Raw genomic sequence first — 18,709 nt, 5'->3', positions numbered from 1 at the left:
CCCTAAACACTTCATATCACCTTGAAAAGAGTAAGGCATAGTATAATACAGGTCAAGACCCAAGGCAAATGTATTTGTGTGTGTGTGTGTGTGTGTGTGTGTGTGTGTGTGTGTGTGTGATGGAGTCTCACTCTGTTGCCAGGCTGGAGTGCAGTGGTATGATCCCGGCTCACTGCAACTTCCGACTCCCGGGTTCAAGCAATTCTCCTGCCTCAGCTTCCCGAGTAGCTGGGACTACAGGTGCGTGCCACCACGCCCAGCTAATTTTTTGTTGTTGCTGTTCTTTTCAGTAGAGACAGTTTCACCATGTTCCGAAACACCCAAGCCCTCTACAACCTACAGAACAGATCTTCGCTAGGCTGAAAAGCCTCAGTGAGCTGCCTGAACAGGGCAGAACAGCAACTTTGGCCACTGCCGGGACTGTCAGCATAGATCTAGGCAGAAGCATTGGCTGACACAAAAGCCAGAAAGCAGGCGAGATGGAGCCACCGCCCCCCTCCCCCCCACCAGTAAGAAGGGGAACTGAACACAGGGAAACAGCCCATACAGCAGGATGGGTCCCCCTCCCCCGCCCTGCACAAAGCCCAGCAGGCTAAAAATCTCTCACTCCAGAGTTTCACACTCAGAACATCAGTTAGAGAGCGACCAAGAATGATCAAGCTCTGCAGGGGAAGGGAAGCCGCCATTGCAGATGCCGGCCTGATTTTCCTAAGTAAATAAAAGACACAGCAGCTCCACTGAATCTGTGAGAGCCCACCAGCGCCTCTGCAGGCAGACAAAGGAAAGACCACCTCCTCAAGCAGCTCCCTGAGATAAAAACTACAGGTATTGATTGACTTAAGACCTACGCAACTTACGACCATTACTTTACAACCACAATCGCTAGCCACGACTGCTCCGCGTCTGGCAACGCAAACGTTGCCCAGCTGGGCATACGACAGTGCGGACCAGCTTCCAGCAGCACTACCATCTCCGCGTGCACCATTTCAACTGTTATCCCAGACTCGGTACAACAATTTGTGTTTTGTGTCTTGGATATTTTTCATCAAACCTCTCCCAAGAGGAAATTGTCTTTGTCTACACCTCAGCCTGCCAAGAAGGCTTAGATATCTGACTTAAAGATTTTGATAACATCATTTCACAGTACTGTACATATAGCCTACTCAACTTACGACCAAATTGTGTTACGAACGGTCTGTCGGAACCAACCGTGGTCATAAGTCAAACACTAGCTGTATATAAATTCAAGTAGATGGGAAGAAACCAGCGCAAGAAGAATATAACCATCAAAAACCAGAATGCCTTTCCCTCACCACGAGATCACAACTCCTCATCAGCATGGCAACAAAGCTGGATGGAGAACGAATTTGACAAATGAAGTAGGCTTCAGAAGGTGGTAATAACAAACTTCTCTGAGTTAAAGGGACATGTTCTATCGCAATGCAAAGAAACTAAAACCTTGAAAAAAGGTTAGAAGAAATGCTAACTAGAATAACCAGCTTAGAAGAACATAAACAACTTGATGGAGCTGAAAAACACAGCACAAGAACTTCGAGAAGCATACACAAGTTTCAATAGCCAAATAGATCAAGCAGAAGAATATCAGAGATTGAAGATCAACTCAATGAAATAAAACGAGAAGGAAAGAATAGAGAAAAAAAGAGTGAAAAGAAATGAACAAAGCCTTCAAGAAATATGGGATTATGTGAAAAGACCTAATCTATGCTTGATCAGTGTACCAGAAGATGACGGGGAGAATGAATCCAAGCTGGAAAACACTCTTCAGGATATTATCCAAGAGAACTTCCCCAACCTAGCAAGGCAGGCCAACATTCAAATACAGGAAATACAGAGAACACCACAAAGATACTCCTCTAGAAGAGCAACCCCAAGGCATATAATCGTCAGCTTCACCAGGGTTGAAACAAAGGAAAAAATACTAATGGCAGCCAGAGAGAAATGTTGGGTCACCCACAAAGGGAAGTACATCAGACTCACAGTGGATCTCTCTGCAGAAACCCTTCAAGCCAGAAGAGAGTGGGGGCCAATGTTCAACATCCTTAAAGAAACGAAATTTTAGCCTAGAATTTCATATCCAGCCAAACTAAGCTTCATAAGCAAAGGAGAAATAAAATCCTTTACGGACAAGCAATTGCTGAGAGATTTTGTCACTACCAGACCTGCCCTACAAGAGCTCCTGAAGGAAGCACTAAACACAGAAAGGAACAACCAGTACCAGCCACCGCAAAAAAGAACCAAATGGTAAAGACCAATGAGGCAATGAAGAAATTGCACCAACCAAAGGGCAAAACAACCAACCAGTAATAAAATGGTGGGATCAAATTCACACATAACAATATTAACATTAAATGTAAATAGGCTAAATGCCCCAATCGAAAGACACAGACTGGCAAATTGGATAAAAAGCCAAGAACCATCAGTGTGCTGTATTCAGGAGACCCATCTCACAAGCTAAGACACACAGACTCAAAATAAAGGGATGGAAGAAGATTTACCAAGCAAATGGAGAGCAAAAAAAAAAAAGCAGGGGTAGCAACCCTAGTCTCTGATAAAATGAACTTTAAACCAATAAAAATCAAAAGAGACAAAGAAGGGCATTACATAATAGTAAAAGGATTAATACAACAAGAAAACTAACTATTCTAAATATATATGCACCCCATAAAGGAGCACCCAGATACATAAAGCAAGTCCTTAATGACCTACAAAGAGACTTAGACTCCCAAACAATAATAGTGGGAGACCTTAACACTCCACTGTCAATATTAGACAGATCGATGAGACATAAAAGCAACGGAAACCCAGGACTTGAATGCAGACCTGGACCAAGAGAACTTAATAGACATTTAGAGAACTCTCAACACCAAATCCACAGAATATACATTCTTCTGAGCACCACATCGCACTTACTCTAAAATCGACCACATAATTGGAAGTAAATCACTCCTCAGCAACTGCAACAGAATGGAAATCATAACAAACAGTCTCTCAGACCACAATGCAATCAAATTAGAACTCAGGATTAAGAAACTAACTCAAAACCGCACAACTTCATGGAAACTGAACAATTGGCTCTTGAATGTCGACTGGATAAACAATGAAATGAAGGCAGAAATAAAGATGTTCTTCAAAACCAGTAAGAATGAAGACACAACATACCAGAATTTCTGGGACACATTTAAAGCAGTGTCTAGAGGGAAATTCTTAGCAATAAATGCCCACATGAGGAGCAAAGAAAGGTCTGAAATTGACATCCTATCATCAAAATTGAAAGAGTTACAGGAACGAGACCAAAACAACTCAAAAGCTAGCAGAAGATAAGAAATAACTAAGATCAGAGCAGAACTGAAAGAGATAGAGATATTTAAAAAAAAAAAAAAAAAAAAAAAAAAGCCAGGCGCGGTGGCTCAAGCCTGTAATCCCAGCACTTTGGGAGGCCGAGGCGGGTGGATCACGAGGTTGAGAGATCGAGACCATCCCAGTCAACATGGTGAAACCCCGTCTCTACTAAAAATACAAAAAATTAGCTGGGCATGGTGGCTCGTGCCTGTAATCCCAGCTACTCAGGAGGCTGAGGCAGGAGAATTGCCTGAACCCAGGAGACGGAGGTTGCCGTGAGCCGAGATCGCGCCATTGCACTCCAGCCTGGGTAACAAGAGCGAAACTCCGTCTCAAAAAAAAAAAAAAAAACTCTTCAAAGAATCAATAAATCCAGGAGCTGGTTTTTTGAAAGGGTCAACAAAATAGAACACTACCCAGAATAATAAAAAAGAAAACAGAGAAGACTCAAATAGATGCAATAAAAAATGATAAAGGGGACATCACCACCAATTCCACAGAATACAAACTACCATCAGAGATTGTATTCCACAGAAATATGAACTACCATCAGAGATTACTATAAACAACTCTATGCACACAAACCAGTAAATCTGGAAGAAATGGATAAATTCCTGGACACTTGCCTCCTCCCAAGCCTAAACCAGGAAGAAGTTGAAACCCTGAATAGACCAATAACAAGGGCTGAGGTTGAGGCAGCAATTAATAGCCTACCAACTGAAAAAAGCCCAGGTCCAGATGGGTTTACAGCCAACTTCTACCAGATGTACAAAGAGGAGCTGGTACCATTCCTTCTGAAACTATTCCAAACAATACAAAAAGAGGGAATCTTCCTCAACTAATTTTATGAGACCAACATCATCCTAATACCAAAACCAGGCAGAGACACAACAGAAAAAGAAAACTTCAGGTCAATATCCATGACGAACATAGATGCAAAAATCTTCAATAAAATACTGGCAAACAGAATGCAACAGCAAATCAAAAATCTTATTCATCATGATCAAGTAGGCTTCATCCCAGGGATGCAAGGCTGGTTCAACATACTTGCTTGCTGGTTCAAGCAAGACTATAAATGTAATCCATCCCATAAACAGAACCAAAGACAAAAAACCACATGATTATCTCGATAGATGCAGAGAAGGCCTTCGACAAAATTCAACAGCCCTTTATGCTAAAAACTCTTAATAAACTAGGTATCGATGGAATATGTCTCAAAATAATAAAAGCTATTTATGACAAACCCACAGCCAATATCATACTGAATGGGCAAAAACTGGAAGCATTCCCTCTGAAATCTGGCACAAGACAAGGATGCCCTCTCTCAGACTCCTATTCAATATAGTATTGGAAGTTCTAGCCAGAGTAATCAGGCAAGAAAAAGAAATAAAGGGTATTCAAATAGGAAAAGAGAAACCAAATTGTCTCTATTTGCAGATGACATGACTGTATATTTAGAAGACCCCATCGTCTCAGCCCAAAATCTCCTGAAACTGATAAGCAACTTCAGCAAAGTGTCAGGATACAAAATCAATGTGCAGAAATCACAAGCATTTCTATACACCAATAACAGACAAACAGAGAGCCAAATCAAGAGTGAACTCCCATTCACAATTGCTACAAAAAGAATAAAATACCTAGGAATACAACTAACAAAGGATGTAAAGAACCTCTTCAAAAAGAACTACAAACTACTGCTCAATGAAATAAGAGAGAACACAAACAGATGGAAAACATTCCATGCTCATGGTTGGGAAGAATCAACATCATTAAAATGGCCATACTGGCCAAAGTAATTTGTAGATTCAATGCTATCCCCATCAAGCTACCAATGACCTTCTTCACAGAACTGGAGAAAACCACTTCAAACTTCATATGGAACCAAAAGAGAGCCTGCATAGCCAAAACAATCCTAAGCAAAAAGAACAAAGCTGGAAGCATCATGCTGTCTGACTTCAAATCGTACTACAAGGCCACAGTAATCAAAACAGCATGGTACTGGTACCAAAACACAGACATAGATGAATGGAACAGAACAAAGGCCTCAGAAGCAACACCACACATCTACAATCATCTGATCTTTGACAAACCTGACAAAAACAAGCAACGGGGAAACAAGTCCCTGTTTAATAAATGGTGTTGGGAAAAATTGACTAGCAATGTGAAGAAAGCAGAAACTGGACCCCCTTCCTGACACCTTACACTAAAATTAACTCCAGATGGATTAAGGACTTAAATAAAAGACCTAACACCATAAAAACCCTAGAAGAAAACCTAGGCAAAACTATTCAGGACATAGGCATAGGCAAAGACTTCACGGCTAAAACACCAAAAGCAATGACAACAAAAACCAAAACAGATAAATGAGATCTAATTAAACTCCAGAGCTTCTGTGCAGCAAAAGAAACAATCATCAGAGCTAACCGGCAACCAAGAGAATGGGAAAAAATCTTTGCAATCTACCCATCTGACAAAGGGCTAATATCCAGAATCTACAAAGAATTAAAACAGATTCACAAGAAAAAAACAAACTCATTCAAAAGTGGGTGAAGGATATGAACACTTTACAAAAGAAAATATTTATAAGGTCAACAAACATGAAAAAGTGCTCATCATCACTGGTCATTAGAGAAATGCAAATCAAAACCACATTGAGATACCATCTCACACCAGTTAGAATGGTGATCATTAAAAAATCTGGAGACAACAGATGCTGGAGAGGATGTAGAGAAACAGGAACAATTTTACATTGTTGGTGAGAGTGCAAATTAATGCAACCATTGTGGAAGACAGTGTGATGATTCCTCAAGAACCTAGAAACAGAAATACCATTTGATCCAGCAATCCCATTACTGGGTATGTACCCAAAGAATTATAACTTGTTCTGTTATAAAGACACATGCACACATATGTTCATTGTGGCACTTTTTGCAACAGCAAAGACCTGGAACCAACCCAAAATGTCAATCAATGATAGACTGGATCAAGAAAATGTGGTACATATACACCATGGAATACTATGCAGCCATAAAATACAATGAGTTTGTGTCCTTCATAGGATGAATGGATGAATCCGGAAACCATCATTCTCAGCAAACTGACACAAGAACAGAAAACCAAATACCACGTTAACACTCATAGTTGGGTGTTGAACAATTGCAACACGTGGACACAGGGAGGAGAGCATCACATACTGTGGTCAAGTTTAGGGGGCTAGGGGAGGAACAGCATGGGGTGGTGAGGGTAGGGAGGGATAATGAGGGGAGAAATACCAGATATAGGTGATGGGGGTTGCCATATATGTACCTATGCAACAATCCTGCATGATCTGCACATGTACCCCAGAACCTAAAGTACAGTAACAAAATAAAATAAAAAATAAAAATAAAAATAAAGTGCCAACACCATCTAAAAAATAAATAAATAAATATAAATAAGCCTACAGGTACAAAAGGAAAAAAAAGAAGCATTTTTCATTTTTTAAAATCATAGTTGAAGACTCCCTCCTTACTAATAATGCACCCACTTAAAACATACACACACACATTTAAAACATATTTAAAACTGGGAATTAATCCCACTGTGAGCTCTGGGAGACTGAAGGAAACATGTCTCAAAGTTAGCCAATCCCAGTGGTCAAAAAGGCTGGATATTTATCCATGAACTCCCACCAGTCATTGGTAGGTGGCTGCTCCCTGCTCCCTCACAGGCATTAATTCCGTGACTCTTCCAGTGTGTGCCTTGTGTGATCAAAGTAAACTACAGTGGCCAGAGAAAGCTGTTGGGCAAACAGTCCCCGGTGCTGGTGGCTGGAAATCAGGCCAGCATGCAGAGCAAAGGAATACCGGGGGAATATGGGTTAGAGTACCAACAGATCTCCAAATTAGAATTAACATTCTTTTTTTTTTTTTTTTAAGATGAAGTCTCTCTCTTGTCGCCCAGGCTGAAATGCAGTGGTGCCATCTTGGTTCACTCAACCTCTGCCTCCTGGATTCAAGAGATTCTCCTGACCCAGCCTCCCGAGTAGCTGGGATTAAAGGTATGTGCCATCACACCCAGTTAATTTTTGTATTTTTTTTTTTTTCAATAGAGACGGAGGTTTCACCATGTTGGCCAGGCTGGTCTCAAACTCCTGAGCTCAAGTGATCTGACCTCCTTGCCCTCCCAAAATGCTGAGATTACAAAAATGAACATTCTTATGTTAAAATAGCCTATTATGCTAGGCCCTTTATAGGCATCATCTCTAAGATTCACAACAATCCTGCAAGTCTGGTATTATCATTTTATAGCTAGCAAAACTAAGGCTTAGAGACTTCTTCAAGGTTGCTGTTGCTTAGGGACCTTCTCATGACAGAAAAAACACTTTAGAGTTTTGAGAAGTTTTTCAAACAAAAGTTTGCTTTCAAGCATGAATAGCACTGAAAGCAACACAGTGAGATAAGCAACTCTTTCACCTCTAAGGATACCCTCCTCTTCCACCATCACTCTGGAAAACAAGTTTCTCTGTGTCACCAGCTTAATTGTCTCAAAACCCTTATTGTAGACAAGTTCCCACACTATGTGTAATCACATTCAGATATGTCAGCTTGAGCTATTTTTCCAGTCTTAAAAAAAAAAATGTTCAAGTCAGTAATTGTTCTTCATCTCCCACTGAGAACAGATTTTTAAAAGAAAAAGTTTATTTCTTATGCAGCAGTGTAATCTTTAACCTGATTCTAACCATCTGAATGGGAAACTGCCTACCTCACCATAGATGTCAAAAGGCTTTTGGGAGGATGAGTCAGGCATGTGGGACCTGAGAGTCTGTGAGAGGCAGTGCAATGTCCCAGGGTACGGTCCCCAGGCCAGCAACAGCAGGCCAGACACTTCTCCATCCCCAAGACATTTGTTCTTTACCCAGGCACTTTTAAGTATTTAACTTAGTATTTATTCTGTTCAATTCAATAAGCATGTACTGACTAACCACCAGATACAAGAGACCAAGGAGGCAAAAAGGAAGGGAATACAGAAGAGATGGGAGAACGTAGCCTAAGCATCACTCACAGCTGAATCTATTTGTAGAGTGTTGGTTCGGTCATTAATTGGCTGAGTATCTAACTGCTGAATGAACGTGTTTGTATCTACTCCCCTTTTTTCTGCAGGAAGAGGCTAAATGATCAGCCCCTCAGGACTGAAAACTGCCCTGCTGCCAACTGATGGGTCATCACACAACCCCTACATGATTCACTTACAGGCTTTCTCATCTTCTCTCCTTCAGAACAAGTCCTGGTAGAGCATTGTTTCATTATTTCATCCTATTTATTTTCACTTCTTTCCCAGAGCAACACTCCCTCTAGTGTCTACGTAGAGCTGTCAGGTTCCATTCTTGGTACATAGGGTAAAGGCAAAAAGGGAACTCAAGCCAGCAACGCGAAGGGTATAGATCACCACGAAGTAATTAGTGGATTGTACTAGCGTGATAATTCTGGAAAACAGGCTGCAGAAATTCTACAGATGGCTCCAATCCATGTGATGTTCCCACTTTACACCAGGCACAAATACAGAAAAGGAGAGGAAAAATGGAACATCAAGGTCTAGCCTATAACTCTGGCATAGATGAGTCTTTGGCACAATGGGCTCTGCTTGCCAACCAGCCCCAACAACTCATGTTCTCCAATGTTTTAGAAGCCACACACTTTACTCATTTCCCTCAAGAAATCTCCCTTGATTAGCTGTGAGTTGTAATCATGGATGCACAATCTGAGAGAAGCCACTCTTCATCTTTCTGGATTCCTTAATTCTCCATGCAATAATGGCCCTGAAATAATGCTAATCTTATTCATAGCTTGGTAGTGTAATCTTTGAATCTAAATACTCTATCTAACTAATATGATTCTGTTTCTATTACAAATTCTCAGTATGAATTTCAAGAATCCAGGTCCCCAGTCTCCCACTTCTAGATCCTTTCCAATGTCGACTTTAGCACTACACAGAAGATAGACAAGGCAAAGACTCGTCTGGCTGAGGACATGAACTATGGGAGGTGGCTGAAATGAGCATCTTGATGAGAACTGGGTTCCAGCCAAGGCCTTGCCATCATGTCACCGGGAAACTTTGAGCAAGTGCTTCCTTCTACTCCTTCAACATTTCCATCTGAAACTTAAGGGAAGGCCCCTTCCAGACATAAAAATAACAACTAAACTAAAAGTATCTTGAGGGCTTGCTACAAATGGGTCAGGCACTTCTTTTAAGCACTCTGCCCTGTACAGTCTCACTTAATTCTTACAACAGCCCAAAGTGAGAGATACTATATCAGCACTCCCCTTTTTCAGATGAAGAAACAGCAGAGAGGGTAACAACTTGCCAAATCTCACACAGCATTAAGAAAGAGAAGCAAGACTTGAACCCAGGCACCCGGCTGCAGGATCCATGATCTTATTTAGTATTTGACTTGTTTCATGTTCCCAGTCTATCCGTCTCAAGAAATCTGGAAGAGGGTTGCATTCTGGATGAACTCTCTACACAAATATGAATTCACATAAGTTGTACCGTTACCCATACTAAATAATCCCACACCTGTTAGGATCCTTGATTATCCGACATAGCTTCATTTCCAGGTTTTCCCCTAAACAAGGTTTTTTCTCCTTCCGATGTGTGCCAACTAACAGTCCCCTACTTAGCCAAGGGCACAGTCTTACTGACCAACAGCCCTGCTGGCCCCACTCTGCTGCAGGTCCCTCTCATCTGAACCAAGTAGGGATGGCTTCCTCTGCTTCCCCACATGCACTCAAAGAGGAGAAAGCAATTTTTGCAATCCTGAGGTTCTTAGAGTCCATTATTTTTTCAAAATTTACTATAGCACATTTTTTAGTGTACTATAAAGAACAGCATTTCCATAAATAATTAAACCCAAACTATGCTGATCAAAATAAATGAGCAAAATGTTCCTGGTTGTGATGTAACCAGACTTGATTTACTCACTAACTCAAATAAGAAGGTGACTCACAAGAGGTCCCCATTAACACTGGTTAGTAAGATACAGCTTGTCCAGCATTAACTAGCTTGTTATTTATTGTCTGCAGCCACTGCAGTGGGTGGGCAGGGTGGCTATAGCATGACTCCAGAAGGAAAGACTCTCTTCCTAAGTCTCTCTGACTAACCTCATATAATACACATCCTAGGACCTCAGTCTACCCTACCTGTAAAATGGGCACCTCACCAGAATGAAAGCACACAAATCCCCTTAGAAGGAAAATGCTCTATTAACTAGAGAAGAAAGGAGAAAAATAGGTGTGAAGGGGGAATAGCTCTTCCAAGAGAAAAAAAAAGTGGGGTCCAAAGTAGGCTGCCATGTTTCTCTCTGAGCCTCATATCCTCATCTCTATCCCGAGTGATTTGATGAAGACAATTCCCAAGTGCACTTCCAGCTTTGACATTCTGTGAGTCTAAAACTCCTGTAGAATATCCCAAAGGGATCCTCTCTTCTGCGAGTTCATAGCCTGGAACAATCACTTGACAATTAACCACACACCCCATGGCATCTGTCTTGTTGTCATGTGTTATTTAACTTTACAGAAGAGCAGTCTCACATCCAAAGCATATCGGCAGGACCATGAGGCAAATGCTGTCTTATCCTTCTTTTTCTCCCCTCTATCATACTTCTACCAACTCCACAGTTTCTAGGACAATCCCACATACACAGGAAACACTCAGAAAATGGGTGAACATTTTATGGGAGTGTCCATCTGATCTCTGAAGTACATGAGAAGCATAAGGACTGTTAACTAGTCCTTATTTCTATCCTCTTACTAACTAGGGCAGAGATCCCTCTGAATATTATGTTAACATTCATATATTAAATAATATACCAGTTGTATAAACTCAGTGTTATTAAGAGACAGTGTTAACCTGTTAGTCATCTTGGGGCAAAATGGTCTTCTTTCCTCTCCCCTTACCCTGCAGCTAAGTCACCATCCAACTCCCCAGGTGAGTTCAGTACTAGTGAGATATGTACTCCGTACGGCACATGCTGCCAGGCATGGATGAGAAGAACAGAACTCACGCTTGATGGTAATGTGAGGGAGGGGGTGATGTTTTAATTATTTTATCTCTTACCCTCAAAACACCCACCAAATAATATAAGACTAAAGTGAGTACTAAGCTAAATATAATTAAATGTGTAGTGTATTCTATAAATTCTATAAACAAGCAAGGAAAAAAAGAAATACATGCTTCTAAGGAAAATTTCATAGAGCCACTGAGGCTGAAAGTTGCATTGAGCTATGAATAACAGGTGCCCTTTCATCAAGAAAGAAGGGTACCCCAAGTGCAAGAGACCTCAAGGTGCTTGGGACAATGAACTCCATTCTGACTGATTTTACAGTCAGGGATGCAGGGTGGGATGTATCGGAGAAGAGCCTTCTCCAGAATGCAGCAGTCCATCAGGGAAGAGTCAAATCCAAAGTTTGAGAAATAGACTCAGGACATACATAGCCTTGAATGCCAGGCTAATGGACTCTGGATTTGAATTCAAGAAACCAAAGGTCCTCAAGCTAGAATGTAGATGCACTGGAAGAAACACTCCTGGTTATAGTATCAGTTAAGTTCTGAAATCATTGCTATCCCAGGCAACAACAATTTCTAATTCCTTTATAGCTTCTGCTTGATGAGACTTGAGACTGTCTCATTTACTTCATCAAACATTATCAAGTGCCAACCACATGTAAGACAAAGCTCCCTCATCTCCACTGACTACCAGCAAAATCAGAGCCCTATCCAGTCTTTCCTCAGTTACCCACAACACGGGGAGAATAAACTTGGTTAGCCAAATTCAATCTATTCCACAGAGCCAGTTCTGCTTACCAGAACTGCCTAGTGACCCACTAGGCACTCACATTCCGTATTTCCCACTGCATCCTCCACAAGGCCTCTTTTCTCCCCCAAACTTATTGCAGAATCATCCTTTGACATTTTTTCTCTATAAGAGAAGTGTCTCGAGCCAGCCAAGAGGCCAGAAGAAAGCAGAAAGTGGGAAATCAACAGGTAGGCAAGCCACAAGCCTCAAGTGACTTAGCCAATCTGTACCTAGCCTTGGATAAACCACTGGTCTCCAGCCAAATCTTCCTATCACAGAGTGTCTGCTTTGTCGCGCCTCTCTGCTCCTTATGAGATGATTCAGGGCCCACAGATCATCCAGTTCCAGGATTCCTCCACTGACAACAGATATACCCAGCCCAAGGAAAAAGCAATTTTCTCTTCTGTCCACTGAGCCTTCCTGCCACTGGAGCCACCAACTCCCCTTCCCTTAAATCCAACACCACTGGAGAAGTCACTTCCCGGCATTCCTTCTTTGCCAGCTGCAAAGCAAGTTCCAGCCACTGTATTTCTGTTACCGCTACATCGGGCCTCCCAATTAAGGAGTCTGCAACTTCCGCTCACCTTGGAAATCACTGCAGCATCTGAGAAGGAAATCACACCCTGTAATCCAGCCATCAGAGAAATCACAGAGCAGACAAACAGCCTGTGCCCAGCCCCTCCTCTCCCTACTGCCCCTCAGACCAACGATGACCAGGAGCAATTAGTGCCATTATGTCCCCATGCATTTCCCAGCCACATCTTAACTGAGATTGTTTCCCCTTGTAATATTAATTAAAAACAGATTTTTTTGGCAGACCCCTGAAGAATGGCTCCTGTGGCAGCCTTCTTTATTAAGCCTCTGAGAAGGCAGAATGCATTAAGATATTGTGACATGGGAACTGTGAGCAGGGACGATGAAGACAAGGCAATACAGCCAAAAGCTATTTGAAAAATCTGTTTGGGAGCCACAATTAGATGCTCCAGTGAGTGAAATACAATTAATCTGATCAAATCTGTCACTATTTTGCACATTAGGAGTAAATATTTTAGAACACAGTCCAGCTAAATTAGTTAAGGGTAGGAAATCCTGCCTGGGAGAATCTGTGTGTTACACCTACTACTGTGCTCAGGGCAGGGTGATCTGGGAGGACCTAGAAGTATCAGAACCTCCCCATTTCTCCTCACCAAAATGCAGTGTTGGGTACATTAACTGAAAACCACCTGGCAAGTATTCCAAGCAGACACACTGCAGGGGCAGCAGCCGGCAAATCGCTGCCACTACAAGTGAGCTGCTGGAAGGAAATCAGGACCAATGTTAGGGCAGATGCAGTGTTTTCACCTCAGCACCAGGAATGGGGGGCCCACGAAGAGTTAACCCAATGAGGAGGGAGTGTGGAGAAGTGGACTGTGCCTTCACAACTTTCCACTCTCCAGAGCCATTTGTCAACTCAACGAGCAAGCAGGGAGGCTTCTTCTTTCATTCAAAGTAAAAGGACAGAATAATGTTTTTCTGTTTCCCTGTAAGCCATGGGGACTGGGCTCCCTCTGGGTGTTTGTGAAACACTCTCTAACCCATTAGTCACCAGGATCCTAGCTGGAGACAACTGGAGAGAAAAAATGGCAAATGGCTCCTCCAGAGTAAAGGTTTCAGGGCCAAGTCCACTCACTTGCCACCCAGAGCACCTGGCAGGCAACATGGCCAGAGGTAATGCCCAGACCCCATGCCTTCCTGATCCCTTTGTCCAAAGCCAGCTGCACTCCTTTGCCTTTGCCTCCAAAGCCATCTCTCTCAGTCCTTGGACCAAAGCAAATACCCACTCCAAGCCCTGGACAAGGGTCTCCTCCTGCACCCTCAACCCCCTGGGGCACATACTGGACCAGTGAGGTGGGCTGAAGGCCCTTCTCCTACAAGTCCCACCCTGCATCCCTGACCATAACATCAGTCAGAATGGAGTTCCATTTTCAATTACATAGGGTTACTGAAAATGCTCCCCAAAGGGGACTCATATCAAGTAATCATGTTTGTCAGAGGCACTTGGAAGAAGAGCAAGGAAACCCTCATTGTGTTAAAAGTTAAACTGGTGGCCTCCTGAAGAAGGACATGTCTAATATTCTAGAAGCCAGAAGAAAAGATAAAATTCTCTTTCCATGTCAAAAGAGCCTGGAGCTAGGCCCCATGTTCTCTGTTTTATCAACATCTCCCTCCACTTTGAAGCCAATGATGAAGGAACCCTCCCAAAGCATCCTCATCCGCATCACTCTTCACTCTGGCTTTTTTTTTTTTTTAACAACACCTTCTTTTCCTGCCATCAGGAAAGGGGGACAGGAAAAAAAAAACCAACTGGGCAAATGTTGCTGAAATTGGTTTCCCAGTGACTCTCAAGGAGATTTTCCTTAAAGTCTCAAAGACAGGGCCATGTGAGTATGTTTCTCCATCTTCTTTAAAGAGACTCACAGACCTGATAATCAAGGATGTCTCTCTGGTACTGCCTACAAAATGTGATCAAAACAGGCAAGTCCAGCCTAGGGGGCTAAAGAGGCAGTTCTTCCCTAGATTGGAGAGAGAGGACAATGTGTGGCCCTACATCCACCTGTGGATGGGCAGTAAGGCTGGCCAAAAGCACAACCAATAAGTCCCTGGGGACTTACTGCTGTAGCACTACCAATCTCATTGCTGTAGCACTAAGAACTCCAAGCCCAACTGGTCCAGTACCTAAGCCCCTTGGCCATCGTTTGACTGAAGAGTCATTTCCCCAGGGAGCACAGGCCAGACTTGCTCCTCACCTCTTCTGCTACACAACTGCTTTGAAAATGAGCAAAGAAGGCCATGCACAGTTAACTGCTATTTGCAAGAAGCATTTTCTCTAAAGTCCCATCTTCAGAGGCTTTGTAAATACTCAAAAATAATCCTTAAAATAAAAGCAGAGACACAGAAAAACTCTTCAGGGAGGGTGAATTTACATTGTCCTAATGTGGCAGAAGTAAATAAAGCCACAGATGTGAGGACATCATATCCTCCTCTTCCTAGGACATATTTACTTCCACGCATCCTATCCAACCTCCTCACCAAGTAAGAACCCCAACACACACACACACACACACACACACACACACTCTCTCTCTCTCTCTCTCTCTCTCTCTCTTACTGATTATCAAACTACGATGAAGTTGGGATTCACAACCCCTGCTGTCAGAGAATCTCCCCACCAGCACACACTTCCAAGTTCTCTTGGAAGGGACTTGGAGGTCTTCAATTACCCAGCCTTCCAGAGGCGCACGTTGTCCACCCCTCTAGTCAGGGCTGTCAGCCCGAGGCTGCGGGGGTTTTCATCCAAGGCAGATGAAGCCCACCACCGCGCCCCTCTGGAGCTGGACTCCTCTGGTCCTTTGAGCTCAGCATCCGTTACCCAGGCAGGGTTGCCTGCACTGTGCATCATCAAAAACCGAGAAATCTGCACTTTGGTATTGCTTATGTGTTGCTTTCCGCAGACCCCTCGCTTCCCTCTTATTCGATACCCAATCCTGGACACCCCAGGCTCTGTTAAAATAAGGCAAAAATTTCCCAGAGAAATATTTTCAAACACGAGTCATGAAGAGAAATACATAACGGCAGGTTGCGGGGTGAGTTCCTAGCAAATCAATTCCCCAAGGCTGCGTGTACAGACACCTGTCATCCGCCGTCCGGAGACTGCACTCTACTCAACGCCAGGTTCTGATCTAAACCGTAGAGCCAGAGAAGAGGAAAGAATTTTGCAAATCTGGCTGAAGTAGTGACCGCGGGAGGGAGGGAAGATGGTGGGGACCTGTCCCCCGCCTTTTCTTTGCTTGGCTGCACCTTGGGTGCCGGCAAGGTGTGTGGTGGGGGGAGCCCCTCCGGGCACGCGCTGCGGGCCGCCGCAGCTGCCGGGCAGGCGCGGCGCTCAGTCGGGCGCCCAGTCCCGAACGCCCGAATCGGTCAGAGCGGGCTCCACGGCGCCACCTCTCGGTACATCCGTGTCCACGAGAACCCGGTGGCGGGGAAAAGCGGGTGGAGAGGTGTGCGGGAAGCCCAGGGACCCAACTCCGCGCAGGGAGCCGTTCGTGGCGCAGGACGCAGTGGCGGAGGCGAGAGTTTTCTGCTCAGCGACTTCCGTGTGCCTGTGCGTGCGCGAGGGCGAGCGCTATGGCATGGGCGTTGGATGGGTGTGGAATTTCGCTTCACGCTTTAAACTTTTTTTTTTTTTTTTACGGCCTCCGCTATGGCTTTCCAGGGCCTCTCCCTGGGCTTTGAAGGAGGAACCGGGGTTACCTGAAGGCCAAGGCTTGGGGCCGACTTGGCCCAGCCTCCCTCCTGGGCTGGCGGACGGCGCGCCCGGAGCGGAGAGCAGAGACGCCGAGGCGAGCGGGAGGTCGGGAGTCCGAGCGGCCTCCCGGGTTCCCTTTCGCGTGACGGGAGCGGGGATGCGGGAAGTGGGGAGCCCGACCAGTCGCAGGAATCCGTCTGTTCAGCGGCTCCCGCCCCAAGTGAGCCCTTGTCCTCATCCAAGAATTCAAGCACCCCTCAAACAGGAAAACTGACCCTCCGAGCCAAGTACGGGAGAAAGTGGGCACAGATCCCTCCCCCACTCATCTTTAGGAAGCCCCTTCCTCCCCTCTCTTCCCGGCGGCCCGAAGCCTAGGGTCTCCAGTAAACAAACGCATACAGCGTGTAACAACAAACTCCGTTAACCTGTTGGGGGCGTGGGGGGAACCAGACAAACCTGTTCTCTCGAAAAGTCCAGGCGTCCCCAGCCTGGAGCCCCGAGCAACTATCTGCCCCTCCCGCTCCCGCCCCCCACCCCTCATTCCCCTTCGGTGTCAGGAAATAGGCAGACCCGCCGCCGGGTGGGTACTCACGCTGCTGTTGTGTCCCGACCAGTGCACCATGGCTTGGTTGTGGGCCGAGTCCCCAGTCAACGCGAAGGAGGTGCTGGGCAGCCGGAGCTCTTCAGCCGCCAAGCCCCCAGCCCGCGGCACCTTCACCTCCTCCCGGGATCCCTTGGCCAGAGGACGGCTTCCTCTGGAACCATCGGCCGGAGCAGTAGTCCGGGTGTCCCCGCGCTCCGGGTCGCTGGGGGGCTGAGCCCGGCGACTCCTCCTTGCGCCACCAAGCTTGCCAGGAGCTGGGATGCCCCGTCCCCGCCGCTCGTCTGCCGGCGACGTCCCTCCGGCTTCCACCTGCATCTCACCGCCGCTGCCGCCGCCCTGCTGGGGCAGCAGCTCCGGTCCGGCCCGGCGCCCCAGCACGGCGGCTCTCCGCGCCGTCGCCAGCTCCTCCGGCCGCTGGCTGGCCACTGCCCGCGGCGAGAGTGGAGACAACGCCGGTGGCCGCGAAGCCGGGGCGGCCGGGCGCCCTGGACCGCCTGTCGCGTCCCAAGTGATCTCGGCGCCGGCCAGAACCCACGTCGACAGGAGAAGGAGCCCCGTCCTGACAAGCGGCGCCCCCGGCCAGCCTGCGGGGCGCTCCGTACGCGCAGCCTCCATCCCGCTGCGGCTACCGCGGCTCGAGCTGCCGAATGTGTGGCGCCCGCCGAGGTGCGGGTCCGGCGCGGGGGGTGTGCGCGCGCCGGCGAGCGAGCGAGCGTGTGTAGGGGGAGTGGGGAGGGGGCGGCCGGGAAGGAGGTGGCTCCGGCTGGCGCGCCTCGCCGGTCCTCTCCACTCTTTCCTCCTCGCTCGCGTTCGCCCGCTCTCTTGTCCAGAGGGGTATTCCAAACCCGAGGAAAATTAACAATTGCCCCTTCGGTGCTTGCTTTCTTAAAATCGGACTCCCCCCAGTCTTCCCCACTGAGCTCCTCCAGAAATTTCGTAAAAAGGAGTATTCAAAGGTAGTAAGACAATCTTCTTAAAATATGAAAATCAAGCCGGAGGCGAAGAGGCCAGCAATTAGACTCCAGTCCCGAGTCTCTCCGAAATCCAGCCTCCAACGTGCTCCCGGCGAAGAGTTAGGAGCCGCTTCTGGACGCGTTTGGGGGTTTACTCTTCGAGCCTGTTACGAGGGGCAGGAGATGGCGCGAGGGGAGGGCACACGGGTCTCGGGGGAGAGGGAGGAAGAGTTGAGTGCTCGGCGCCAGCTGTTCGCGTTCTAGAGCCGAGAGGGAACCAGGTGCCTCCGCGCAGGGAGGCTGCGCACGGAAGGCGAGCACGGGATGCACGCGGGACTGCTCTCGCGGCTCCCTGGCCCGGCCGCCTCCCCTCCACCCCAGGCCTCCGCCCCCGCGCGGGGGCGCAGGGAATGCGTGCGTGCGCGTGCGTACGCGAAGGCTGGCGGGCGTGAGGCGAGGGGTTCGCCGGGCGGTCGGCGGGCCGACCGGGCGTTGCTGGGTGGGGGCACTTGGCTGAGATGGGCCAGGAGCGCTGCTGGGTGTGAGGGGGCGCGAGGTTCCGTGCGTGCGCGTTTGCAAGAGCCTGTGTGCGTGTTGGTGTGAGCGATGGCAAGTGGGGCGGGGACCGGGGGTGTGCGCTCGGGCTTTGGGCGCGCGCGGATCACGCACGGGCT

General features: G+C 46.4%; 1 protein-coding gene across 1 annotated transcript in view; it reads right to left on the bottom strand.

The window, feature by feature from the left end:
* The window catches only part of SORCS3 (sortilin related VPS10 domain containing receptor 3), a 616,572-nt gene extending 598,184 nt beyond the window's left edge, over positions 1 to 18,388 (bottom strand). Inside the window, exon 1 of the mRNA XM_003922497.3 lies at positions 17,071 to 18,388. Coding sequence (XP_003922546.2) covers positions 17,071 to 17,697 — 627 coding nt within the window. The 5' untranslated portion in view covers positions 17,698 to 18,388. The remainder of the gene's footprint in view (positions 1 to 17,070) is intronic.
* Positions 18,389 to 18,709: the final 321 nt, after the last annotated feature.

This window comes from Saimiri boliviensis, chromosome 12 (assembly GCF_048565385.1).
Source record: "Saimiri boliviensis isolate mSaiBol1 chromosome 12, mSaiBol1.pri, whole genome shotgun sequence".
Lineage (NCBI taxonomy): Eukaryota > Metazoa > Chordata > Mammalia > Primates > Cebidae > Saimiri > Saimiri boliviensis.
The sequence above is the reverse complement of the archived record's forward strand: the minus strand, read 5'-3'. Positions and strand labels throughout refer to the sequence as shown.